General features: G+C 53.8%; 1 protein-coding gene across 47 annotated transcripts in view; it reads left to right on the forward strand.

Moving 5' to 3' along the window:
* The window catches only part of CAMK2G (calcium/calmodulin dependent protein kinase II gamma), a 64532-nt gene that overhangs the window by 22391 nt on the left and 14996 nt on the right, over nucleotides 1-27145 (forward strand). For 25 of the 47 annotated variants that reach the window (XM_075534181.1, XM_075534184.1, XM_075534178.1 and 22 more), the window contains exons 4-14: nucleotides 8843-8897; nucleotides 9723-9788; nucleotides 12434-12506; nucleotides 12659-12761; nucleotides 13185-13268; nucleotides 14133-14227; nucleotides 14759-14881; nucleotides 17736-17819; nucleotides 18043-18085; nucleotides 20567-20629; nucleotides 22529-22572. In XM_075534181.1, coding sequence (XP_075390296.1) covers nucleotides 8843-8897; nucleotides 9723-9788; nucleotides 12434-12506; nucleotides 12659-12761; nucleotides 13185-13268; nucleotides 14133-14227; nucleotides 14759-14881; nucleotides 17736-17819; nucleotides 18043-18085; nucleotides 20567-20629; nucleotides 22529-22572 — 833 coding nt within the window. The remainder of the gene's footprint in view (nucleotides 1-8842; nucleotides 8898-9722; nucleotides 9789-12433; nucleotides 12507-12658; nucleotides 12762-13184; nucleotides 13269-14132; nucleotides 14228-14758; nucleotides 14882-17735; nucleotides 17820-18042; nucleotides 18086-20566; nucleotides 20630-22528; nucleotides 22573-27145) is intronic. The other 22 variants (XM_075534186.1, XM_075534190.1, XM_075534182.1 and 19 more) reach the window with 1 other exon arrangement.

Genomic DNA, 27145 nt, shown 5'->3' on the forward strand with positions numbered 1-27145 from the left:
CTGAAACGGTCTTTGGCAGAATAGTTGGCCCCAATTTAGTGCTCCTTGCAGCAGGAGGGACAGAAACTGGGCTGCCTGCAGTGTCGGAGTGTCTCTTGACTTGAGCCAGAGCGGCTGCATCTGCTGGGTTTTCCCTAAAAGCTCCCAAGTCCCCACAAAGGACAGCATCTGTTCTGTGTACCTTGGGCACGGCCTAGCTATCGCCCCCGGGCTCAGTCCTGCCACCTGCTTGGTGGCAAAGGCTCAGGGTGGACTTGCCGAAGCTTGATGCTTCCTCCCAAACTACTCAGCCTCTGGCATCCCAGGTCGCAGGCTAGATAGACCACTGCTCTGAGGTCGTGCGCCAACCCAAGGAGCGACTCTGCGGTAACCAGAACTCAAACCATGCAGGGCTTTATAGATTGAAATCAGCAGCTTGGATTTCACCTGAAGCAGACGGGTGAGCCAGCGCCCAGCTCTGCCTGGCACAGCGTGCCCCACGGAGCCAACACCTCCAGCCTCTGGATCATCGTCCTGGAGTGCCTGGGTGGTGTTGCCTGTTGGCTGGTGTGGCACACCGAGAAGAACGCCTGTAGCGAGCACACCCACAGACACCCAGACTCGGTGCCTCTGCACTGGCTGTGACTCCCCGCAGCCCACGGGGCGCAGAGGGGGTCGCCGGTGCCATGGTGGCTCAGTGGGTTGTGTGATGTGAACCAGCCGCTCCGCGGGGGCAAGATGAGGCTTTCTGTTCTCAGAGATTGATAGCCTTGGTTTGACTCGATGGCAGTGAGATTGGGGGCGGGGTTGTTTGTTTGTTTGTTTGTTTGTTTAGCTGCAGTCACTGATCCAGGCATGGTGTATTTGATTGGCTCTGTAGTCTAAAACGATTTGTGTTACTTGCCAATATTTAAAAGCAAAGAGACTAAAGAGTATTAAAAAAAAAACCAAAAGATTTTCTGGCCTTTGAAATCAGAGCCACTCTCCTTGCCACGCCCTGCCGTCTCAGGGTTCAGGGACCTGCCTGGCCCTGGAGGCTTTGTCAGTGAGTGACCTCTGGTTTAGGAGGTACAGGGCATGAAGGAGCGGCCCGGGCGGGGAAGCCATCCGCAGACAGTGTAGGTCAGCTCTTTTTGGTGGGTCTCATGCTGCCTTTCTCTTCTGCGCCTCCTGGCCCCACTTTGTCAGCCATGATGACCACCCTCAAACAGAGACGGGAAACCCAGCCCCGCGAGGCACGAGGTCGAGCCGTGCCTGCGTCGTCTGAGGCAGCCTTGGCTGTGGGGAGGCCAGGGTGTGATGAAGACAACGGAGAAACAAGTAGGAGAGACGGAAATGGAATTCTAGCCGGAGGACGGACCTAGCCTTGTTTGGCTGTTTCTAGAAACGGCCTGCATACTTCGGACCTCTGAGGCCGTGCTTAGTCGGGTCCAGTAAAATCCCGGGGGCTCTCACGCCGAGTCCACACTGACTCAGCCGTGGCTGTGTGTGAGTCAAAGCAGCACCGGGGTCTGTAGGCTTTCCAGTGGCTCAGTTAGATCACCAGGCCTTTGTTCCGAGGTACCTGTGGGCAAACCTGAAGCACCCGTCTTTCAGTTACAGCCACACTGTTGAGGGTTCACCCCACCGGGAACCCCCTTTGGTTTGGTAGCGCTTTCCTTTGACCAGCTGCCCCCAGGCTGGAGTAAGGCAGAGAACGAGAGTTGCTCCAGAGGCCCAGGAACGGCCACAGGAGCTGGTCACGGTGTCGGCTTTTAGTGGTGTAGAACTGTGTCCCGGGGATGCTGGTCAGGGGCCCTGTCCCAGGGTCAAGGGCAGGGACTGGGCAGTGAGGCAGGACTGTCCTGGGAGAGCTGGCTGAGCGCTCTGGCTTCAGTGGGAGCGAGTCTCGAGGCAGAGGGGTTGCTATGGATCCTGTCCTGGCTTGTGGTGGGAGAGGTGCCATTGGTGCCCTTCATTCAGGACGCCTCCCCTCTCCTCCCCTCTGCTCTGTGGCTCTCTCCTTCAGCGTGGTGGCCCTGTTGGCACCAGGCTCTTTAACTCCATCCTGGAGGGAGGGATACACGTGAACTCGGCCAAACGGCGTGTGGAAGTGGTCTTTGTTTCACGAACTCCGGCTCCTGCAAATGATAAACACGCCTGGCTGCTAACCAGGGGCTCGGAAACTTCAGTCTCCCCCAGAAACACCTCAGAAGAGAGGTCTGGCAGTCTCCGTCTGAGAGTCAGTCATTCAGCATCCTGTAGAGCACGGTTCAGCTCTGACACGGGGTCGCCATGAGCTGGAGTGGGTTGGACAGAGACGGGGTAATTGAGGCTTCCCCAGTTTCCTCCTTCAGAGAGAATCTGTACCTGGAGTTAAAAGTCTGTTGGTTACCAAGTTGCCAAACTCACAATGGACCCAGAGAGAGTGCCGCCAGAGGCGGGGAGTTGAGGGAGGCAACCCAGTGTGCGGATTGTCAGAAGTCTGAGTGGAGTGGGTTCCGCCTGTGATCTGCTTGCTCCCTGCTCTCAGTTCCTCTAATGAATAGACTCTGTCTGCCTCCGTGCTGAGCAGCCCGGCAGTTTTCGATCACAGCGGAGCGTGCGTTGTGGTTTGAGCAGCACTTCTCACACTTTAATGTACGTCACCCACGGGGTCATGTTAAAATTCCAATCCAGCAGGTCTGAGCTGGGGCCTGGGATTCTGCGTGTCCAGCCATGTACAGGTGCTGCTGCTGCTGCTGCTGCTGCTGGTCCGTGGACCAGACTTGCTAGAGCAAAGGGCCACATCAGGGGTTGTGGTGTTACACTCACCAAGCTTGAGTCTGGGATTTGCTAGTTTGTGTCTGTGAGCTCTGGCCATTTCATCTGCCTGTGACTCTGTTTCCCCATCGGTACCCCCTTACCGGAGTTGTTGTATCAGGATTCAGCAAACGAGAGAAGTCTAAGAAATGGAGAGGAAGAGGTCCCTACTCCTGGAAACGATCTCTCTTGGACCCTCTAGCCCAATTTGGGTCACAGGTTTCTTAGGCCAGGTTCCCGTTAGCCTTGGACCTGGGACCCGTGGAGGTGACAGGTGACACTTTGGGCATCTAACCCGAGGGCCTGACGATTCAAGAAAGAGCTGGCACTCTGCTTCCTAAAAACCAGCCATTGGAAATCCTATGAGACCAGCGCCCCCACTGACACACATGGGGTCACACACATGGGCTGGAGGGGGGATCTGTGAGTCAGAATCTACTAGTGGCAACTGTTGTTTTAATGTTGATGAGAAAAAAGGAAGCGTTGAATTATGTCTGCAGCTCCTCAGCCCCTGTCCACAGTCTCTCACCAGCCCTGGCGATGAGACTGCCTTCCAACTGCATTTTTGCCGCAGACTATTTGTTTGGAGGGATAGGATTCACTTTTCAGAACAGTTTTAGGATTACAGAAAGAAAAAGGAAAATGTGTGCAGCAAATATACAGAATTCTTGTGTAACCTCCTTCCCCAGCACATTTTTCTCCTGTTTATGCTTTGCATTCTCGTAGTACATGTATTACCATGGATGGCTCGGTATCGATAGATGTTTATTAACCAAAGGCCATAGTTTACATTAGGGCTTACTCATGGTTTTGCATCTTCCTCTGAGTTTTGACAAATGCATAATGTCGTGTGTCCACTGCGCAGTAAGAGGCAGGCTTTTTTACAGTGACTTTTTTCTCAGTCCTTTCCGTACAAAGACTTGTTAGTTAAATGTGGGATATTGTCCAGTGGTTTTTAAAGAATTGGAACTAGCTATAGTGTTTGGTGTGAAGACATTGAGAAAAAGGTATGCAGGTGTTTTAGCCTGCCCTTTCTTCCTCACCCAGATTTTAAACAGCAGTGATTCACTTTATTGTGGAAACAGAACAAATAGCTTTGCTTCTTTTTTCCAGATCTTTCTGTTGTCAAGACTTTGCCTGGCCCTCCCTGTCCTTCATGATCCCGCTAGCTCAGAGTGGGCTGGCCGCCACATCCTAGCACCACGCATCCTCGCACTCTTTGCGCCGACCTCAGGCCCCTCCGCACAGTTGTGTTAGTGAAGTCCTGGGTGAAGGCAGTGGTGGTTTTGTGGTAGAATTTTCACCTTCCATCCCCCCCTTGTGCGGCCACCACTCACAGGTGAGCAACATCATCAGGTTTGGGCAGAGCTTCCAGACCAAGATGGACTAGGGAGAATGGCCTGGGAATCGACAACTTAAAATCAGCCAGTGCAAAGCCCGTGGATCACTCCCGGGAGTCCAGGTCTCATCCAGTCATGGGGACAGCACAGGACTGGGCAGCATTTCGTCCATGGGCTCAACGTGAGGCCAGGTGCCGATCCCAGCAGCCTGCCACAAGAGCACAGCTGTGTACTTGCTCATCTCCTGAGTGGCTTCTCCATTTGCCTGGAAGCTCCACAGTGCCCTGGTGATTTAGTGGTTACAAGGGCTGAGATTCAAAAGATTGTCAGTTCAAAGCTATCAGCCACTTTAGGGGAGAAAGATTCAGCTCTCGACTCCCATACTGAGTTGCAGTCTTGGAAGCGCACAGGGGCAGTTCAGCCGACTCGATGGCTGTGAGTTTGGTTTTCCATGGTGGCAGGGACATGGGTATCTCTGCAGCCGTGTCTGTGATCACGCTGCTCCGGCAGCGGAGCCTGTCAGCAGTTGTTGAAGGAATGATTTCTCAGGACGTGGAATGTCCAGGTTCATGGGAAAGATTGGGGAAGGTGACTTCCTTCTGGTTGTAAGCCATCAAGGGCCCTTTCCTTGGGCTCCAGGGCTCGGTTCTCCCTCCTGGAGTGTCCTTAGCCAAGTTTCTCTCTGAACCTTGGTTTCTCCTGTCAGATGCCACCACGAGTCGGACCCACTTCGGAGAGTGAATTCGAGGATTGAGTAAAGCAAGGCATGTTATGCACTCGGCTCGATGCCTGGCACATAGAGCCAGCTGCAGTAGGGTGGGTTGGTTATAATCTTCATCATTAGTATCTAGAAGCTGGTGGGTAGGGACTAAAATGGCACTGTCACGTCTCTCTTGTCCCCAGTTCCCTCATAATTTTTTTAACAACTTCAGATGAAAATAATGCTGCTTGTTTACTTGGGTCAGGGCACCCCCTGCATTCCCCGAGGTCTTGGTGAGCGGCTTCCTGGGGGTACACACCACAGACATGCTTGGAGCTGGGTAGCCTGGAGAAGTTAGGCTTCCTTTACCATACCTTGTCTTCGAATTCCCAGCTCCCTTGGCCTCCTCCCACCTGGGCTCTGTGTGTGGCCTTCCTGGCGAAGGATGAACGAACGAGAGGGTTTCTTTCTTTGCATCAGTGTCTCCATGTCTGGGCATAGGTATGGGTGCCTGCACTTTCTGTCCTGTACACACACGCACACGCACACACACACTCTCCTGGGGCAGGGAGGTCTGGGTGAGAGCAGGCAAGGGGCCAGGCCCCAGCAGAGCTGGGCGGTGGGGCTCCCCCAGGAGCGCCTGTTAGCTCTGTACCTACTCTCCTGTTAGCACACCATCCTGTGGCAGTTCGTCACCTCCCTAATGATGCTGGTCTTTAGCTTCTGGGACAGCTGATTTCCAGGGGATTATTTGTATTACACACTTTAATGCTTTTTAATAGCAAATTTTTAATTAAATGCAAAGTCCTTTTGGACGCGAGGGAGCAGCAACTGCAGCAGGGCTCACCGAGGCACTGAGCGAGGGCAGAGAGGCCCGACGGAGACAGAGGGGGGTGGGGCTGCGCGCTGAGCTGGGGTGGGTGGGAGAGCCCAGAGATGTCTGTCTGCCCTAAAAGCTCTTCTCCTGTCATCTGCAGGTCTGGGAGAGTGTGAGCTCCTTGGCCCCAGTGTGGGGAAATATCAGGAGGAGAGCTGCCTCTCCTGTACTCTCTTGGTAAATCTTAGAAATCCTGAGTTTGGGGTGGAATGTGGGATTGAGTAGCCAGATCGGCTCAAATAAGGTAGGCAACATGAAGTATAAACAGTTGTTGGGACCTGGTTCCAGCCCTGGCAGGCCTCCGATTCCTCATTTGGCAGGCGAAGAACAGCACAGGGTTATAGAGACGGGAAATGCCGCCGGCACATGGGCCCTGAATTCCATGTTGCCCTGTTTTTGCTCTGGTGGGAGATGGGTGTCTAAGGGAGGGAAGAGAGCTGCTGCTCAGCGGCTGGCAGTCCCAGCCTGCCACGAGAGAGGTGGTGTGACACCAGGGTTGGGGTCACTCAGGGAGGTCATCATGGTCACACAGACCACCACCACCACCCAGACGTCCTGTGTCAGACCACACGGAAGCCTTAGTAATGTTTGTTGTCAATTTTTATCCTAGAACACCGATTGAAAATTGCATATTCCAATGTGAATACCAACAACAAAATGGTTTTGTGAAATCTCCCTTGAATTATAACATATAACAATAACTGAGTGGAAGCCCATTTTTCCCCTTTTTCCTCTTATTCTTACTTCATTCTCAGAAAGGTTATGGATGTAGGTGTACAAACACTGTTTACCACAATGTTTATTGTAGCTGAAACATCAGATATAATCAGCGACTATAAAAATACAGCAGCGGCCGCAAGAGCAAGTGCACACACATGCTCGGAGCACGTGCAGACGAGACCTCGAGACGTGAGTGAGGTTGTGATTGGATAATCCTGACGGCTCCAACCAGTGGGCATTCGGAGGCTCAAAAGTGAATCAGCATAGTGTTTTACCCTTGTAGGTGTATTGCTTCCTGTAAGCTGGGCTTACTAAAGCAAAAAATGCTTTGATTGTTATACTTAACTAAAGGGATCTTTTTACCAAGAAGAATAAACTTCTGTTGGAAAACCTGCCCCCGGTTTTATAGCTGGTTGTTTGGGCACCACCCCTCTGGCGGTGTCACCGGGCAGTGTAAACTCTGCCCTGGCTAGTGATGCCACTGGGAGATGGCTTTATAGCCACGGCCTCACCAGTTGGTCTGCTGTCTGGCCATTCCGGAACCTCTTAAGGAGGTGGAGCAAAAGTCCCAGCAACTAAAGCCCTTTGGAACAGAAGCGCCCCGGCTAGAGAGTCCAGGTGGGGAACGGGACAGGACCGAGGGGACAGTTGGCCAAGGCACCCAGCATCGAGTTGTGCTTGCATTAGATGATGCTCAAGGGTTGGCATTGAACCCAAAGGTGGCTGTGTGGGGAGAGAGCTTGAAGAGGAGCTCTCGAGAGACATTCGGTTGGTGTTTTGCCGCTCTCTCTGCGGGAAGGGAGCGGGAGGGGCTCCTGCTGGTCAGCTTTGTCTTGCAGCTGGTGGTTGGTTCTAGTCTCCTTTGTGCGGTTCCTTCATCTGGGGCAGTCTCTGAGGAAGCGTAGGCTCACTCATGGGCAGGGTTTCCTGACAGCTCTGCTTTGTTGCCAGGGTGGGTGGGCTGCCCTGCCCAGCCATCTTTCTGCTAGGAAACAGTGGGGTAGACTGTCTTTGTGTTCAGAGAGAACTGGGTTTATACCCTGACCCACCATTGTAAGCCCTTTGACCTTTAGCAAGATATGTTTTGTCTCTCAGCCTCCAGTGTGCTCATCTAATGGGATTATCTCTCATCTCGCTATGATGGTCACAATAATAACCTCCTTGGGTCAGGACTCTGACCCCCCCCCCCCCGCATCCTGCCACCTAGCACAGAGTCTAGCACACAGTAGGTGCGTCATCAATGTTTGTGGAATTGAATGTATATAAAAAGCCTAACACCGGGCGGGCCTGGTGAATTTTGAGTGCTGAATAAGCGTCACTCTGTTGTTGCCTGACTGTGCGCCATTGCTGCCAGGGCTCCTCATCCGTCGCCATCACCACCCCTCCACCCCCATCACCACCATCCTTACGTATGTGCCAGATCCTGCCTTTCCATCTTCTTCCACTTCCCGATAAACTCTCCCATGTACTTTCCCCCCCTTCCCACTTACACTATTTTAGAAGTGTACAATCCAGTGGCACTGTTGCCACTGTCCCTAGTGGCCCAGTGTGTTAAGCACTGAGTTGCGAACCGCAAGGTCAGTGGTTCCACTGTGGCCTGTAGAGTCACTGTGAACCAGAATCGACAGAGCGGTGGGTATACTGCCGCCGCCGGCCATTTCCAGGAGGGTTTCTTCACCTACAAGGGACGCCGCACCCTTTAAGGCAGCAGCCTCCCCCTACACGTCTGCCCCTCGCCCCTGAGAGCGAGCACTTGGCTCTCTGCATTGGCCCGTCTGGTGCGTGTAACTCGGTGGGCGCAGAGGGTGCTTGTCCTTGTCCGTTTTCACGGCTCGTCCATGTCGGGCCAGAACTTGGTTTCTTTCCTGACGCAATCACATCCCAGGGTGGGTGCCACGTTCCATCTCCCTGGGGTGAGCCTCGGCTGCTGTGCACCCATAGCCCTGCAGTGAGCGTCCGTGGGCACGTCTCCGCGTGCCTGCTGCTTTCCTGAGGGCTTGCCCCTTGGATTTGAACTGCGTTCTTGTCAGAGGGTGCAGCAGCTTTTCCATCTTGCCCCTTTGCACCCCGCCTCTCCGTCCCATGGAGGCACTTGGTGTGTCGCTGTCATGCGCCGTTCACCCAGGACTGGCTTCCTGAGGACTGGCCTGGGGTGGGGTGGGGTGGGGTGGGAGGTCTTCATCTCGTCTTACTTCTTAGCCACGAAGCTTCTCTCACCCATGTCTGAGGCAACCTGAGGTGGTGGCAAGTGACTGGGGTCTGGCTGCATCGCTTCCTCCTTGGCCATGTAACCTTGGACTTGGGGGGTGTTTAGTACATTGCCGCCTCACTTGACTGCTCCTTCAGCAAGGGGACAGGCCAGGGTGGGGGTGGGCTGCCGGAGGAGAGGAATAGGATTTCTGCGTTTTCTCTCTATTAATCTCTGTCCCCCCTCCTCTCTTGCAGTGCGCCTCCATGACAGTATTTCTGAAGAAGGGTTCCACTACCTCGTGTTTGACCTGTAAGTGCCTCCTTCTGAGGGGGTGGCGGCCTTTCCCTCCAGCTGGCTCAGGATGAACCTTGGGAAGAGGTCTGAGCTGGGTCTGCAGCCTGGGCCAAAGTGCCCTCTCCTTAGCCTGAGGGAAGGACTTGATTTTGAACTTCCCGGTATTGGGACTTACTGTTGTCCAAAGCTCCTGAAGGGAGGAGTGGGCAGAGGGCACGTCTCCCTGGCGCTCAGAATCCCAGCAGTGGCCTTGGCTCTAGCAGTTCTGTTCCCCAGCACACCTTGTGCAGACACATTGGTCCTGTGTTTGGCGTATTAACTTGGTGCAAATGGAGAGCACAGCTCTTTGCATGACCTTAAACACGAGGAGACCCAAGGTCGTCCCCTGGGCTCCGGCTGCTCAGTCCTCCGCTTTGGCTGCGGGTGTACTGTGTGTGACGTGCTTCCGCCGGCCCCGGAAACGCCTCTCCAGTGCGTGTCCTTGGTCTCAGCATTCTTCAACTTGAGTTGTCCTCCAGGAGCAACCAAAGGAATGGCTATGACGTTCTGCACCGTTGGTTACCTTCTCTTAGGTCTCTGTCGCGCCACGTCTGCTTGAGGTTTAGCTAAGCTCTATGTGAAGAAGACTGCCCAGCAAGAAAGGGGGTCCCGGGACTCCAGCAGGGCCCTGGGTCATGAAGGGTCCGGTGTGTTCTGGGCTCTCAGATGAAGCGCATTGAGAGTCAAGGTTTCTCCTGAAGTATCTCCACCGGGACTCAGCTGGGACTCTTACCTGGTTGGATACTGGGCTTGGCCACCGGCTCCTCGCCTGTTCTGACCCTTCTCCTCTGTTGGTTTCAGTGTTACCGGTGGAGAGCTGTTTGAAGACATCGTGGCCAGAGAGTACTACAGTGAAGCCGATGCTAGGTGAGGGCAGGGGCCACTTCGGGTCTCACGAGGACCTCTAGTTCCAGTGTAGAGCTGGGGCTTGGGATAGAAATAAACCCCGACCCCCACTTAGGCGAGCAGGCGTGTTGCCTACTTGCATAATCGTGGGGAAGGTAGGTTCAGAAGCCCTACTGGTGTGGTGGGTTACGAGTTGGGCTGGGCTGAGAGAGATGAGGCTTTGGACTCCCCTAAAGTTTTGTGCTCGCAGGCAATCCTACTGTCTTCCGGGTTCCCCGTGAGTCAGAATCGAAGGCACGGCAGTGAGTTTGGAAAGTTACGGTGCCTCCCTGGTGGTGCTGGTGGATAAGCATCGGACGGCTAACCACAAAGTGGGGGCTGCAAACCCGCCAGCCGCTCTGCCCGTGAAGATTGTCAGGCTAGGAAAGTCACGAGCCCACAGGGGCAGTTATACCCCGTCCTATCTGCGGTCTACGGTCCGCTGGAAATGCGTGGCGCGAAGCCCGTGGAGCGGTTCTCTGCACGTACGGCACCCCGTGAGCCGCAGTCCACTCGGCCAATCGCAGCAGCAGCACTGACTGAGCCGAGGCAGAAAATGTGGTTTCTACCCTGAGGCGTGTAGACCTCTGGGCTAGTGGTCCATCTGGAATCTTCTCGGATATTTCAGCCTCCATTACTACCTGGTCCCTCCGCTCAGCCCTCAGCCCCCAGCCTCCTGCAGGCCCCGGCAGCTCCTCCACATGCCGTGATACAGCAGCATCCCGCCACCCACAGCTCCCGGCGCTGGTTTGGCCTCAACTCCTGCCTCAGCTCCTCCCCCGGCCCCAGGTTTTCTCCAACGGTGATGTCTTTACAACCTGGTTTTGATCCTCCTGCCTGCAGCCTCTGGAGAGTGGGGGAGCCTAGCTTCCTGGAGAATCTCTTAGCCCTGAGAGACCAATGTTTGCCAATCAACCTCAGATGCTTCAGCCTCGGGGAAAAATTCTCAAGTGGGGAGATGAATTCCAATGCCAGCAGGGGAGGACCAACCCAGGGGCTGAGGGAAGACTGAGCCAGAGGCGGGAGGTGGCCTGGAGGCTGAGGGAGGACGGAGCCAGGGGCAGGAGGAGGCTCAGGGGAGCAGTGAGAGCTCAGGGCCCCTGGGGGAGGGGGTGGAGGCGGGTGACTGTACCAGTGGGCTTGGCCTAACTGCTGGGACACTTCACATTTTTGCCATTTTTGGCCAGAAGGCTCTCACTGCTTGCCCAGCTCTGTTCTAATTATACATTTCTGTAGAGACTCGCCTCTTCGGCCTGGTCTGAAAATCTGAGGCCCACTCTTCCATTCCATCCCACGGGGAGACCTCAGCCTCCGCCCCCCGGGACCCAGGAGGTCCTCTTGGCCCGTATGGGCGCTCCGGCAACAGATTGTAGAGAAAGGATAGTAAGTCTAGACCACCCAGGCCAGTGCACCTGGACACCCCGCCTTCCTGCTCTGTGTACCCCGAAGCTCCTGAAGTCTGTAGCCTCAGCGTTCAGACCACGGTTTCTCAGCCTCAGTGCTGCTGATACCTTGGACTGGATGCTTCGTGGTGGGAGCTGCTCCGTGCATAGTAGGGCGCTTGGCGGCATCCTGATCTGCCCACTTGATGCCAGGAGGTAGTCCCCCGGATGTGACAGCCAGAGGTGTCTGTAGACATTGTCAGCTGTCCCAGGAGTAGGGGGTTGGCCAAAGCCCTTGTTCTCCTCACACCTACCCTGCTTAAAAACCACCGCACTGGACGTCAACACCGGCTCTTGACCAGGAGTTTGAACTTCACACCTAACTAAGTGGCTTGGGAGGTGGATGATCTGGATTAAGAACCTACAACACCAGTAAAATGCTCATTTAAGGAACTCTGGTACGTGGTGAGTTCTGCACTGGCTGCCAACCTCAGGTCAATGGTTCAAACTCATCAGCCCCTCCAGGGGAGAAAAGTGAGGCTTTTTCTTCTCCGCAAAATGTCCAGTCTCAGAGCCCACCCGGGGCAGTTCTACCCTGTCCTTCCAGGGTCATGAGGAGTCGGCATCACCTCTGTGGCATGAGTGTGATGCTGATTGAGGTTAAGTGTGTTGTTTCTTAAGGTATCTGTGTCCTTGTTTTGTCTGCTTGGTCTCCCTACTCGATGATCTACTTTCGGGGCTTGTTTGCCTTCATATTTGTCATTGTACCTTGTGCTCCAAGCATGATGCCCCATAGACTCTTGGTCAGTGTTTGAGTGATTGAGTGTCCCCAGCCTAAAAGGAGCAGAGATGTTGTCGTTGGATTCTGTCTCCTTGGTTGCTACTGCAAGCCTCTTCTTCAAGAACCAGAGTGGTAGGGGGAAAGAGAAAGAAGGAAAGGTGGGCTTGGATGATTTCTTCTTTCCTGGGCCTGGGAAGTGTTCCCTGATACCTTGGACACTGACCGATTGTGCTTGGACCTCTCCAGTCCGCAGGAGGCATGCTGAGACCATTCTCAAGCCTCTTCATCTGCCCGGGCCATCTGGAAAAAGAGGCTGAACTGGCAGTGCACAGTGTCCCTTCGAGCTCATCATCCAGTGATCCTCTGTGAGGCTGTGGCCCCAGCTTCCGTATTTTAGTCTGCAGCCTGTGGTCACGGTGGAACCGTTAACCCTGCACTGACATCTCTCTTCCTTCTGCTTTCAGCCACTGTATACATCAGATTCTGGAGAGCGTTAACCATATCCACCAGCATGACATTGTCCACCGGGACCTGAAGGTGATTTACCCAGACACCTCCTTGTCTCCCACTTGTGGCACGTTGGCACCACCTGGTGCCAGATAGTAGTACTACGTGGGCCTAAACCAGGCTGCTCAGGGGCCTGGGGCCCCAGGTGGGCACCTTACAAGGTTCTCACTGTTCTTCTGCAGCCGGAGAACCTGTTGCTGGCGAGTAAATGCAAGGGTGCCGCCGTCAAGCTGGCTGATTTTGGCCTAGCCATCGAAGTCCAGGGAGAGCAACAGGCTTGGTTTGGTAAGGGTGACCCTGCCTTCCTGGAATGCAGCCCCCGCCCTTCCTGATCAGCCTTCCTCTTGCAGAACTAGAAGCCAGACCCTTAATGGTCCTGGCCTCCTCCGAGACGGCCGGGGGTGGGGTGTCCAGAGAGCGCTCCTTGCCGAGCGTGCCAGTGAGTCTAGCTATTGTCAGCGCTGTCGCTGTGCGTTCTTGCTGCCCCTGGGGAGGCATTGGGAGTTCTTGGAAGGCATGTGGACTTGCCGTCTGCTTTCCATTCCGAGCAACACAAGAGCCCCAGCTTATCATCTGTTGCTGCCCGTGTGCTGGGAGCTTATGAGCGAAAGCAGCAGGCGGGCAAAAAGGACTTGGGGGAATTTGCTGATGGGGATTTAATGAGCGAGAAAGCAGATTCCATGTGCTCTGCCCTCTCTCCTGCTACAGGGTTTGCTGGCACCCCGGGTTATTTATCCCCTGAGGTCTTGAGGAAAGATCCCTACGGAAAACCGGTGGATATCTGGGCCTGCGGTAAGCCCATTCCCAGGCCTCTGCTCTCAGCGTTAGGGCCCTCTCGTCTCGCACTGACCAGTCGTCACCATGCCTCGGGAGGCCATGCGGTCTGGTACACGTGAAGTTATGGTGTTTGTTCCACTGCCCTGGCTGGCTGGTCCTGTCGCACCCCTTTCCTCAAGGGCTTCCTGGACTCCACTGCCTTCCATGGAGGTGGGGTTGTCCACACCCTACAGCAGCGGTTCTCAACCTGGGGGGTTGAACGACCCCTTCACAGGGTCGCCTAAGACCACCAGAAAACACCTATTTCTGATGGTCTTAGAAAATGAGACACCACTCCTCTATCTGCCTCCAGGCGTACGAGTACCTGGCACGGAGACTGTTGCCCATGCTTCAAGACAAAATTTCATTTATTTGTCATTAGAAATATTTCACAATATTTACATATAATTCCATATTGTTTTTATGATTAAGCACTATGTTTTAATTATGTTCAATTTGTAACAATGAAAATACATCCTGCATATCAGATATTTACGTAACAATTCATAACAGTAGCAAAATGACAGTGATGAAGTAGCAACGAAAATAATGTTACGGTTGGGGGTCACCACCACACGAGGAACTGTATGAAAGGATCACGGCACTAGGTAGGTTGAGAACCACTGGCCTAGAGGATGGCTTCGGCCTGAGTAATTCCCTGAAATGACATGTAGTGAGGAGCAGAGTGAGGTCAGGGGTGCAGCTTTATTGGCTGGCCCCCATTTCTAACCCTGGGTTGTCCTTTGATATTCTGAGTGGCTCTGAGCCCTGTGTGGCTTTTCTCGGTTCCTCAGGGAAGTAGCTGGCTGACCCGAGTGACCTGTGTGTTCTCTCTTGTAGGGGTCATCTTGTACATCCTCCTGGTGGGGTACCCTCCCTTCTGGGATGAGGATCAGCACAAGCTGTATCAGCAGATCAAGGCTGGAGCCTATGATGTAAGGATGGGTTCGCTCGAGAGCGGGGCCACCAAGCCGGGAAGGGCAGCACTTCTGCTGAGACGGGGGCACAGGGGAGTAGTGTGTTTATCAGGGTGTGGTGTGATGCTGAGAACCCAGGGAGGAACACACGGCGCTCAGTTCTGCCCACTCCTGTCCCAGGGAGCGACTCTTTGATCTGTCACCTGCATAGGACAGGAGGACGTCGGGTAGTGTGCTCCAAGACCGCAGCCAGAGGGACGTAAGGACAAGAAGTCTGGGCACTGCTCCCCGGCAGTGGAACACTGGGCACCTCTCTGTTCTCTCCCGGATAGAGAGCCTGAGAAGTGACTCGAATGTTCTGCCTAGCCATGGTTCCTTACCCGTCTTTACGTTGATCAGAGTTCTGCAGCGTTCTCCGGGGTTTCCCAACTCTGCAGGGCAATCTTAGGCCTCACACTGAGGAGTTGGGGTGAAGGCAGAGCCAGCCTGCCTTTCCGAGTGTGAGGTTCACACACTACATACCCCTTCTCCCCACATCCTGTTCTTTAGTTTCCATCACCGGAGTGGGATACAGTGACACCTGAAGCCAAGAACTTGATCAACCAGATGCTGACCATTAACCCAGCAAAGCGCATCACGGCCGACCAGGCTCTCAAGCACCCATGGGTCTGCGTAAGTATCTCTTGTCTGGAGGGAGGGATACAGGGCGGGACGCCCACCCTCCGATGCTCCTCCAGCGCCTGAGGGAGAAGACCCCGTGAGGGCCGAGGACGTAGAGTGTCCCCAGGAGGCCATCTGAGTGTCGTCAGATTGTGATTCATTCCGTGCTGGAGGAGGGCTTAGGTTGACCTGTGCAGATTTCGGGGCGTGGACAGGAAAGATGGTACAGTCCAAGCTGGGCGTGCGGACCCTGTTCTCCCCTGTCACAGCCCTCATGTGACCATGACCAAGCACATAAACAGAAGGCACCTCACGTAGTCCTAGAATGCTTCCTGAAGCTCAGTCACCAAAGCTCAGGTGCTGAATTCCTAAGAGAGCCCTCTCGGCGAGCGATGGAGGTGATGCGTTTGCATGCACCGTCTGCTCAAGCTGACTTCTGAGCTTTCAGACAAGAGGCTCTCCTGTAGTGAGGCATCGGTCGCCCAGGACGCGTTTACTTTTCCTTGTTATTGAGGGCTCATGGACTGTCTGGTCACTGCGCTGGGTGCTGGAGATACGGAGATAGATAAGAGAGTCCAGTGAGAACTGGTGGAGCATCACCTGTCTCTGGTGGGCAACGGGCTTGCTCCAGGCTGCGTGACAATGGTGGTTCCTAGAGATGACGAGAGGTCCCTAGGATGATGGCCGTGAGACAGAAGTTGGCGTGTGCTGCTGTAAGAAGCCATGGGAAACGGGACGTGTTCGAGGACTGTTAAGTGGTTTCCTTGTGTGCTGGGGGACGACTACAGAAATGTAAGGCAGTGAAGCCAAGAAGAGCCCGTGACATCCAAGTCTGCTTCAGGAGTTTGTTTTTTATTCTGAAAGGCTAAGGAACCGTTTGGAGGGTTTTAAAGAGGAACGGAAATTTGCGTTTGGGAAAGATTGCTCTGGAACTAGAAAATGAAATTGAGGAATACAGAGGCTAGAGACAGGAAGCTGTTGTAATTATCTAAGCAAGACTGCCAGGTCTTCAGCCAAGGGTGCTGGTGAGGGAGGAAGTGGGCAGTGTGGCAGCGAGTGGACAAATCGGGGAGAGATTTGGGAGTTCGAATTAAAAGGGTGTTGTGACCAGTAGGGCTTGGCGTTGAGAGTAGAGAGAGGGCTGTGCTTTTCACTGGCAGAGGCAAGCCAGGAAGAGGGGCTGGTTTGTGAAGGGAAGAAAGAAGATTTCAGTTTTGTACATGTTGAGTGTGGTCTGGGAGACCTCTGAATGGAGACATCAGTAGATAGCTAGAAATCTGCCCCTACTGATTAAACCAAACCAAGCCCACTGCTGTTACATGTCAGTTCCAACTCAGGTGAGCCTATAGGACAGAGTAGACCTGTCTAGTGGGTTTCCGAGACTGGAGTGGCTGGTTTTTCAAACGATTGACCTTGGGGTCGGTAATTGAGTGCACAACCCACCGCACCACCAGGACTCTATTTTATTGAGCCTCCTCCTGTAGGTTAGGTTATTGCTAAACAGGTGGTGGTGAGGCTATAGACATGCTTTGGTTCGGTGCTGCTCCGAGTCTTCCTGTGAGTCTGTACTGCTTCCGTAAGAGAAGCTGGCCGGCACCGGCACTCCAGGACCGTGACAGGGAGAGGAGGCTGCGGATGAGAGGGCCTGGTGGAGCAGCAGGGTCCGCTGGTGCTGAAGGTGGGCGTCATCCCTTGGCAGGGGCAGTCGGAGGCCAGGGTTGCCTTGTCTCCGTGGTGGGAACCGAAGCCTGTTTTTGGAGAGGTGTGAGGGGAGGGGATGCGGAGGAGAGCACAGATTGTATGTTCAGGCAGCTGCAAGGTGATGCGAGGAAGGAGTGGCACTCTTAGCTGGCCATGGATGGATCCGGGGAGACGTTTTGGGTGGGTAGTTGATTGGTGGGTTGGTTTCTTTGGCTGTTTTCTTTGTTTTCGGTTGGTGGTTGAGTCCTGTTGGAGGGCTCGGCCCTGCATATGAGGTGTGATGGGGGCAGAGGCAGGTGAGAATCAGTTTGTGGGCGAGGGGCTGAAGTTGAAGGAATCCTTGTTTAGAAGCTTGTTTACATTGAGGGGCAGGCGGCGTGAAACAGGCTTGGGGAAAGGTGGAGAAGATTGAGGAAGCTACTTTGAGAACTAGGAAGGACAGTGGGCCAGGGCTGAGGGAGGGTTGGGGCCTCCCAGGTTGTAGGATTGCTTTTTGTGTTTTGTCTTTTCCAAGCAAGCTGGCCAAGGTAGCCCCTAGCCAAGGGAGGGGGTGAGCAACTTCAAATAGAATCAAGGAAGTATGGGGGGTCATTTTTGTGACCCACACTTCTCACAGTCCTCTCTATCTCAGCAGTCCCTGTGGACCCCATTATGACAATGTGTAATCATTGACGACCCCAGGTCATCAAGGGGATGTCACTCGCTTCCAGTGGACCCTGTTTCAGGAGGCGGGGACGAGAGCCATAGACACATTGAGGAAATAATTTCCTTCTCAAATGATTCGGCAAATGGGTGCCGAGGGGCGCGTGCGGGGAGCGGATGGTTCTCCGTGAAGAACAGGGCTCCGTCCACGCGCTCGCTGCTGGCGAATGACGCCTCGTAGAGAGCAGTTACTGCGGGGCATCGTGACAGAGTGGACGTCCTCTGGGGCACTGTCCTGGAGCAGCAATTACCAGCAACGATGTAGTGTTCCCTTTGCGTCACCCTGAGTGGGGGGTAGTGCTCTCCTGCTAAAAACATGCTCACATCTGTGAGCTCATTTTCTCTCTGGGTGGTGAGTGCCAGTTGTGTGTGACCTCACCCTGGACACACCATTCGTTCTGGGGTCATGGGGAGGGCAGAGGGCTGGGCTGGGGACTCACGGACCTGTCTGTCTGGTTTCCAGCAACGATCAACAGTGGCCTCCATGATGCATCGCCAGGAGACAGTGGAGTGCTTGCGCAAGTTCAATGCCCGGAGGAAACTGAAGGTGAGTCTTGCCCGCCGCACGACAGTATCCTGAAATCGTGCTTCGGCAGGGTACCCACGGCCGGCCGGCCTGCTCCTGGCTGGGGCTGAGCTGGGAAAGTTGTATGTGAGAGGGCCCAGAAGCCTGGTGTCTTCTGCCTCCAGCTAGGAGCCGCGTTTGCCTGAGGTTAGGCCCCCTATTTTTCTGATCTGGTTGAATTCACAGAGCCCTCCTCTCCCCGCAGGGCGCCATCCTCACGACCATGCTCGTCTCCAGGAACTTCTCAGGTATGTCTTCCCAGCAGGGCATTCTCATCCTCTGAGGGAGGTGTTGCCATCTTAGGCGGCACGGGCTGTGCTGGACACCACCTTGACCAGGATGGTGGAGGATCCTGAGCTGCGGGGCTGCTGCTGCGACCGGGTCCCCTGACCCGGGAGCCCATGATGGCTGTGCTTGAGCTCAAACGGTCGAGCGCGGTTCCAAAGCCCTCCACCTGCCTGCCTTCGGTTGGTCTCCGAGATTCCTAATTTAATTTTCTGAAAACTCGCAGCATTTTGAGCTTTTAGCCAGTTCAGACCACTGGAGGATGTGCTGGAAGAGAAGAGAGAGGATGTAGCTGGTCTGTTCGCCTCCACCATTCATTTGCTGATGGACGCACGCACGCTCTGCTGTGTCCAAGCAGAGACGGCGATGAGTTCTTCCAGTAGCTGAGCCGTTCACAACAACCTGGGCTTGGTCCAGCTGGGAGAGGGCAGGCATAGAGACCAGCAGGAGGGCAGGGTAAAGACCTGGCTCCATTTGCACGGGGAACCGGGAGTGGGGATTCATGATTTGGAAAGTCCACTTGGCATTTCTTTTTCAAGATGCAAGACACTCCGGCTTTCCCCTTTCCCCACCCCCATTGTTGTTTGCCTGCCATTGGGGTGCTCAGTGGCTTTTCCGTGAGCAAAAAAAATAATAATGTCAAGACTAAAAACAGGTCTTCCTGATTCCCCTAGCGTTACTGCACCCCCACCCCCCACACACTTGGCGCGCACACATGGCTTTGCTTTTTGGGGTTCAGGACACACATATACAACCCGCCCGCCTTCTCTCATTTTCATAATGAGACTTTTTCTCAGCACAGTCAGAGAGGGGATTAAGTTGGAGTGCTAGCGACTTCAAGGTGGAGTATTCATCCCAGTGGGCTGGGTGACCCAAGAACCGGCTCTGAGGATGCTGCAGGTGAGCAGACGCTGGGCTTCACAAGCTCTGCCCCACAGGGCTCCAGCGACACCAGGCCTGGACAGGGGCCCCTGTGACCTTCTCTTGTTCTGGGTGCCCGTGCGGTCACAACTGTGTTTCTGGGTTCATCACTCACAAATGGTAACCAAAGTCTGTCAGAGGTGGCACTTCAGCCCCACTTCCTTCTTCTCATCCTAACTGCTTCCAGCTTTGACTTTCTTGGTTTGAGAACCTCTCCAGAAGGCGCTCGAGGGCATTACTGTGCTGGCTTAGACCAGTGATCTTCTCCTCTCCTTTCTGAGTCAAAGAAATGTGAAGACAGACTGCTGCTTCCCTTTCATCTTGGAAACCAATCCTACGGCCCATTCCTGTGGCCTCCGCATTGTCTTTCTACCTCTGCCCACCCTGTTCCAGAAACACTATCCTAGAGTCAGGAAACCGAGCTATCAGGACAAAACACTCCCGCTCGTCCCTAAAGAGCCTCCTTCCTCCTCATGGGCATTGAGCGCCCCCTGCCCTGGGTCAGAGGACTCTGCTGTGGGCATTCCAGCGTGACAGGTACAGCAAGCCCCATCTCTAGGAGTCTGGAAAGAGATCTAGGGTTGTACCCAGGAAGATGGGCACCGGTGTGTTATATTTTAGGAACGAGCTGGAAGTCCCTGGGTGGCCCAAATGGTTATACACTCAGCTGCTAACCCAAAGGTTGAGTGTTCAAACTTGCCAAGAGGAACCTCGGAAGAAAGAGTCCTGGTGATGTCAGTGTACAGCCAGGTCACAGCCACAATGCTGTGAGCACAGATTGACTCTGAGTCCCTGGAATCACTGGGAGTAGGAGCCACCTGGATGGCAGCTCTTCTGATCTTTTCTGTTTGCTTAGTGAGCAGAGCTTAGCCCCGGACTCTACCAGCTGGGCTTGAGGTGAAATCAGGGCTCCTAGGTTGTGCTTGCTTCACAGCCTTTGTGGGGTTTTTTTGGTTTGGTTTGGTTTGGGGTTTTTTGAGGGATTATTTCTCCGCCATCTGCACCATGAGGTCTGGGTTGAGGAGAACCCCCTGTGCCTCTCTCTGAGTAGTGAGCCAAGGTGGTCAGCGGTCTTCGTATTGGGTGTGGCAGGGAGAAGGGCTCCCCTCGGCTCCTGGCTCTCTGATAAGCAGAGCAGCTCCAACAGGGAGACTCACTTTTCTCCCGACAACCTTAGGGATGGGAGGCCTCTCAGCCAACCCGCTCTTGCCTCTGGGCTCTGCTGAGCTTGTTATGGGACAGGTGCTGAAGCCACGTCCAGCCAGCAGAGCCATGGCCTCTTCCTCTGCTCCATCTCAGGCCCCCAGACTGCTGCCTCATCAGCCTGCCCCCCCCTCCCCAGCCCCTGTCGCCTCTGCTCCCCCCCCACCCCACCCCCCAGCTTGGCTGGCTTGGCCACGCCACCTGGGCGCTGCTGTGTGGGCGGCCAGCGGGTTCCCGAGCCTCGCGCTGGGGCATGCTCGCTGCTGGCGGCCCCCGTGGCTTTGGGCAGCTCTGTGCACTGAGAGATTGTATCCCCTCAGTTGGCAGGCAGAGCTCCGCCCCCGCCTCGCCTGCCGCGAGCGCCGCCGGCCTGGCCGGGCAAGGTACGTGGCATGAGTCCTCCCCGACCGCCTGCCTCGGCTCCCTGCCACCCCACCAGGAGGGCCAGCATGCCAGGCCCACACACCAGGGAGACCAGTCCCCTGCTTGCGAGCTGAGATGGGCATGCCGGACGGATGACCTAACTTGGCATCTGCAAGCGCATTAGTGTTCCGAAGCCCCCTAACCAGCCGTGCATGCTGGGCGCTTGCCGACTCTCAGGAGGCAATGGCCTGGGGGATGTGGAGCTGGCCGGCAGGAGAGCTTTCTTCCAGGCAGCCTGAGAGACCGACCTGCCGACAGAGGGCCTCGGCAGACTGCCCTGCCTGCCAGTGTGCACGCTAGACCACCAGACCCCAGGGAGGAAGCCAAGTCACTCGAAAATGGTTGACTTCCCATGTTCCTAGGACCAAGACTGTAGAGTGCAGTAGTTTGAGGTTCCTGCCCTGCCACCTCCTAAGCACCTCACTCCCCTTAAGTTTCCTCATCTGTCCACTGGGGAGAATGAGTCTTGGACAGTTGTGATGTGGGGGCTCACAGCCCTGCCTGTCTTGGACAGTTGTGATGATGTGGGAGCCTGTTAAAAAAAAAAACCTGGCGCCCAGAGCTGATCTGAGACCAATAAAATCAGGACCTCTGGGTGGGTGGGCTAGGCGCCAGCGTTTTGTTTCCCAGCTCTTCCCAGGGGATTGCCAGATTCCGGCTCAGCACTTACAAGAGCCAGGCGGTCAGCCACACCCCAGCGTGATAGGGACCTGGTCCTGAATGAGACCAGAGGGCATTTCTGGAGTCCGGATTCTGGTGATGGAAGTACCTCTGCTCTCACTGGAGAGAGAGAAAGAGAGGGGAAACACGGCTTGGGGTCGGAGTGGCCCCTGCATGGAAGAGTGGTAGCAGTGCTGACCACAGCGAACACTTTCTGAGCACTGGATAGATGCCAGGCACACTGCCGAGTGCTTTCGGGTGTGGTCCCTTGGTCCCCACCACTAGATGGAGGCCTTGCTAATCCCCACTTTGTAGTTAGGAAAGGAAAGCTCCGAGAGGTTGAGTAACTCACCCAGAGTCACAGCCAGCGTGTCGTGGAACCAAGCTGTGACCAGGGCAACCCAAACGGAACAGACAGTCCTGTTGCCACCACCCTGTGCCTCCCAGACTCTCCCGCCCATTGTCTGCTACCCTCCTGTTGTGGCCTTTGTGGCCAGCCCGTGTCACCAGATGGAAGCACAGAGCCCCTCAGCCTTGAGCCTCACCCTGTGCCTGCCAACATTTGATGTCTTATTGTTATGCCCAGTCCTTGCCGCTTTTGAGTCCAGAGAGCAGGCTCAGGGCAAAGTAAGCCTGGTGAGGACCTGCCCAGTCAAGGCTTCAACCCCCTTGCGAAACCCTCCTGTAGGTGGTCCTGGTCTGTGTGCCCTCATGAGATGTGACACTCTGTCTCTTGAACACTCAGGAGATGTCTTGCATCCTTCCAGCTTGGCTGTCCTGATGATCGATCCCCATGGCACCCAGGGCCTGAGCCCGCACCCTTTCACCCCAACACTGCTTCTGGGCCTGGGTTGGAAGCTGTTGAAGGCAGGGTTCCCAGTGCCCCAGGCAGCTCCATGAAAGAGCACAGATTTCTCCTCCGAAGTGTTTCCCTGTTTCAGCTGCTCCCTCTCCTGCGGCAGAGGCACATGGGCACCCAGGAAATCCTGGGCACTGCCTTGAAGGCTCTGAGGGTGCACGAGATGCCCTGCACTCAGAGGGGCCTCCTCCAGAGGCAGGACGGTCGCCGTGACTTCTCAAGTTCACCCAATGCTTCCAGATGCTGGAGCCTGGCTCCCGTCTCTTGAGGACCTGGCTGCTGGACTTCAGGCTGGGGAGACGGGGCAATGCTGGATTCATTGTCCTCTTTGTTTTCACAGCTGCCAAAAGCCTACTGAACAAGAAGTCAGATGGCGGCGTCAAGGTAAGAGCCTTTGCTCCTGCAGGCAGAGCCTGGCCTCTGTATCTCCCAGCAGTCACCATGGGGAATTCTTAGCCCCACCGTCCCCCATTCCCTGGGAATCTTCCTATCCTGGCTCCTGTGCCGTAAGCCGGTATCTCTGTGCCTCGGAAGAGCAGGTTCCACTGGCCTGAAAAAGGTTTCTCTTAACCTTAGGGGTTTAGAGTTAGTGGTGATCCGAGTTATGCAGCTGAACCCTGGGCCCGACTTCCAAATGCTCGTCTCGGGGGGATGGGCGTTTTAAGGTCATTTGGCTACACACACACACTTTTTTTTTTTTAACAGCTACAAAGTATTTTTAGGAAATAAAAGTCAAGTTTGCCTGGTTGACTCAGGGTATAGAACTTGAAACCTGAAGCCACTGTTCTTTTGGCCTGTTTCCTTGTCCCCAAAGCACTTCCAGACCCAGCTTAGACACCCCTGAGTGAAGTGGCTTAAGCTCCCTAAAGGCATTGTGTTCCTCAGACACAGACAGGAGACATATGTTAAGGCACATCCTCATTTGGCGAGAGAGCTTTTCCGGTGGGATCAGAGCAAGAGGAGGTACCAGGAACCTGCAAGGACCAGCAGCAAGCCCTGGAGGGAGCGGCTGCTTGGCAAACAGGAGTAGGGGCTGCGTGGACTGACAGGCCGAGCGAGGTGTTCTGTGACTGCTTCGGGGCAGAAAGGGGATGGCTTCTGGGGCTGGGTCATGGGGTATCTGTCCATATGTACTATCTTGAAGCCTACCAGCTTTAAACCGGGGAAAGTTTCAAATGAACTTCCTCCCAGGATCGTGTGTCCACAGCTGAGATACCCTGTGTGTCCTCTTACTCTCCCCCATCCCTCCCTGTTCCCCTTATCATCTCCGCTTGCCTGTCTCTGTGTGATGCTGCTGACAGGGAGCCCTGATTGGCGGGCGCGCGCTCATCAGGGAGAGCCACGTGAGGAAAAGGGAACGCGCTTGCTTGGAGAGAGGTCTGTGGGTCCTTCTACCGGGAGAAAGATCCAGAATTATTTCATTTTGCAAAGTATGTAGTACGTGCCTTTCTGAAGCCCAGTGCTGAGCTCAGTTGTGAGGGACACAGAAGAAGAGGACTTGTCATCTCGTAGGAGGTTTCAAGGTTAATTGGAGAGGAAAAAAGAGACATGTTGGGAATAGGCCAAACCCTAAATAGCATATGGTTGTGGACCCTCGGTATGGTGGTTTAGTCTAAGAAACATCTGGGAATACATTTAAAGTGAATTTTAAAAATTAGATTAAATTGTAAAAGCAACACAAAATATTTTTGTGGCTCCTGTTGTATTCATTGATGAACTCTGCTTCACTGAAAAAAGAGGGTAAATGGAAGGCTATGAAAAAGGTGGCTGAACTGTCTGTCAGAGGCACTCGAGGTTAGTTCATGGAAAACAAACTGAGTAAGAGATGTTTGTGGAAAGATTTGGCTAAGGCCACAAGGGCAATGGGAGGGAAGGAAATTGACAAGTACGTTTTAATTAGGAATTGTAATTCGTGTATATATAGAGAAAGGGGGATCCGAGATACTGAGGTGCCATGTTCAAAATACTAAAACCATCTGGAAAGCACAGCCAACCAGAACAGGTCTACTGCCTACAAGAAACTAGCCCAGCTGTATGAATGAAAGGTGGGCTTGGTGGGCGCGTATCTCTCTAGTTGAGATGTAGCAAGGAAGGTGGAGATCGAAAAGGGGATCCATCAGAGATAACCACAATGTTTCCAGCCTAGAATGTGTGCAGTAAATAAGACATTTTGTCTTGGTGGAGCTGTCTGTAGAGGCGCTGGAAGGTTCCCAGCAGATGTAGACTCAGGAAGAACACCACGTGTTGGTCGGTCAGTCAGCATTTATCTGAGACCCACTGTGCTGCAGAAGCTGGGAAGATAAAAACCATGTCTTTGACGGAGGTATTCCCAGTGGGAGCAGACAAGGAAGCGGCCAGTTTTAAAGCACACGCTGGGGGTGGGGTGGGGGTGGGAAGGCAAGGGCTGGGGAAGCATAGAGGCGCCTCTGAACCAGAACAGGAAATCTGTCTGAAGGAAGTGACCCATGAGTTTGATGGGCCAGGGGGAGGGGGAGGGGGGAGGATATTCCAGGGAGAGAGGATAACGCACGTGAAGATATGTAAGTTTGAAAGTACGGGATGATTCCGAGAACAGACTTAGCTTCGTTGTGCTAAAGGGATCCCTGACTGGCACCGAGTCATGGACACACTGGGCTACTAACTGGAAGGTTCGAGGTTTGAGTGGCCTCAGAAGTGTCGACTTTTCTCAGAAGAAAGGTCTGGGAAATAAATAAAAAGAAGGAAGGTCACAGGCAACTCCCTGTCCGCCATTGAAAACCCATTGTTTGACTAGACTACACCTGGGTTGCCATGAATTTTATATGACCCCGTGGGAGAGTGATTGCACAAGGGAGGACCCGAAATAAAACAGTGACAACGGAGATGGACAGGGAGGATGGGCGAAGGAGCCATTATGGCAGATCTTTAGCAGAACTTTCTAGACACTGGTCTCAAAAATTACCATCAGGCCCAGGCATGTAGAATTGCCTAAATAGCTGGTTAAAAAGACACAGACCACCCCGGGCCTGGCCTTGCCTGCAAATCCAGAAGGTCTTCTATGGGAGCCGGAATCCAGTGCTCTTGTTGCTAAGCCTCCTCCCTCCACCCAGGAGAACCGAAAGCACCGGAAGGTTGAAGAGTCAGGCAGAGACACATTTCCGGGGTTGCGTCTTATTAACAGGCTGTAAGAAAGAGTGGAATCAGCAACTAAGACCCGACTAGAACCAGCATGCACAGCATTGTCAGGTCTACGGGGGAGTCAAGAAGGATGAGGGCTGGAAAAGCAGTTATGAGACTAAAACAAAAGGGTTTTAATTGTAAATCTAGAAGTTGATGCCGACCAGACAACCCTAATGGACTGGGTAGAACTGCACCCTGGGAATTTCCAAAGACTGTAACTCTTTACCAGAGTAGAAAGCGTGTTTTCCTCCAGAGGACTGGCTGGCGGTTTCGAACGGCTGACCTTGAGGTTAGCAACGCAGCGTGTGAGCACTGTGCCACCAGGTGGCAAGATATCTGCCATTTCAACAGTCGTCACCTGCACAGTTTGGTGACACTAAAACACTTGTGCGATTCAGTCATCGCCCTTCTTGGTTCCCCAGTTTTCCTAGATAAAAAGTTTCAAATTGAGAGCATGTGTGGGGAGCCAAGCCCAAACTTCTCTCCTCCGATGGGGGGGCCACAGGAAGGGCTCAAATGAAGTCATCTTCTTTCTCTTGGGACAAGAAGCACCAAAGGAAACAGTAGCGCCCGGAGACGGACCCTAGCCTGCACGCACGAGCTTGATGCTGCAGGGCACTCCTCAGGAGAGTTTTCCTAGTGATGGGGCCAGACGCCAAGAAGCAAGGGTTTGAGAAGAGAATGACAAATCAAAATTAAAAGTCCAGCAGCAGACAGGCTGAGGGAGATAATCACAGCAAAGATGATGGGAGGGGCTCCAGAAACCCAGCACCTAAGTGATCAAAAAAGATATGAAAAATAGGAAATCAGAAACTAACAAACGTGGGAAAATGTTTGCAAAGAAGTGCAAGGGGTGGGGCGTGGGAGGGGTAGGTTGAAATGAGCCCGTGGGGGCCACTGCTTTCTCTAGTGCTGATGGGAATTGAATGGGCCTTCCTAGAGCAGCTGCACAGTATGTTCCTGTCTTCTTAATCCTGTCGTTTACTGGTGGGAATTTTTTCTAAAGAGCTCATTCAAAACATGAAAAAAACCTGAAAGCGTAAAGATGTTCAATAGGTGTCATTTGTAACCGTGAAAAGCTGGGAGGCAGTCTGGAAATCCAGAGTAAGGCATGATTGTGTCATTGGGGGAAATCCGCTTAACAAAGCGCTGAAGTATTCATTTTCACTACTACGTAATCATGATGTAGGAAAATGTTTTCTAGTAAGTGAAAAAGTGTAATCGAATGTAATACAGGACGGTCCAAATGTTGTTTTAAAAGCAATGGCTCAGTAGCCAGGTCTCCAGTGAAGACGGAAACCCACCACAATGCTAACAGTAACTTCCCCGGTGGTCGGGACTCGGGATGCTTGTTTTCTTTTATAATCAGAATTAAAATACTCTTCTCTAGATAGAGAGATAGATATGTAGATACACACACACACGTGCGCGCACACACAGTTTTATTGGCACTTATTCCACTTATCACACAAGGCAGTAGGTCAGTCATATCAAGGAGCGTTGTACAATCATTACCACCATCAATGTGAGAATATGTTCTTTCCCCGGCCTCCTCTCTTTCCCGCTGGAAACTCACAGGGGCAGTTCTGTCACTAGCAGTCAGCGCAGCCTGGTGACAGTGAGTTCAGTTGGGGTGTGAAGTGGTGGCACAGGGGTTGAGCATTCAACTGCCAGTTAAAAGGTTGACAGTTTGCACCCACTGCTCTGAGAGAGGACGATGCTCAGTTCTGTTTCTGCGGAGATTGTGGCTTTGTATTGTCTCTGCCCTGTAGGGTTACTGTGAGTCTGAATGGCTTTG

This window comes from Tenrec ecaudatus, chromosome 16 (genome assembly GCF_050624435.1).
Source record: "Tenrec ecaudatus isolate mTenEca1 chromosome 16, mTenEca1.hap1, whole genome shotgun sequence".
Taxonomy (NCBI): domain Eukaryota; kingdom Metazoa; phylum Chordata; class Mammalia; order Afrosoricida; family Tenrecidae; genus Tenrec; species Tenrec ecaudatus.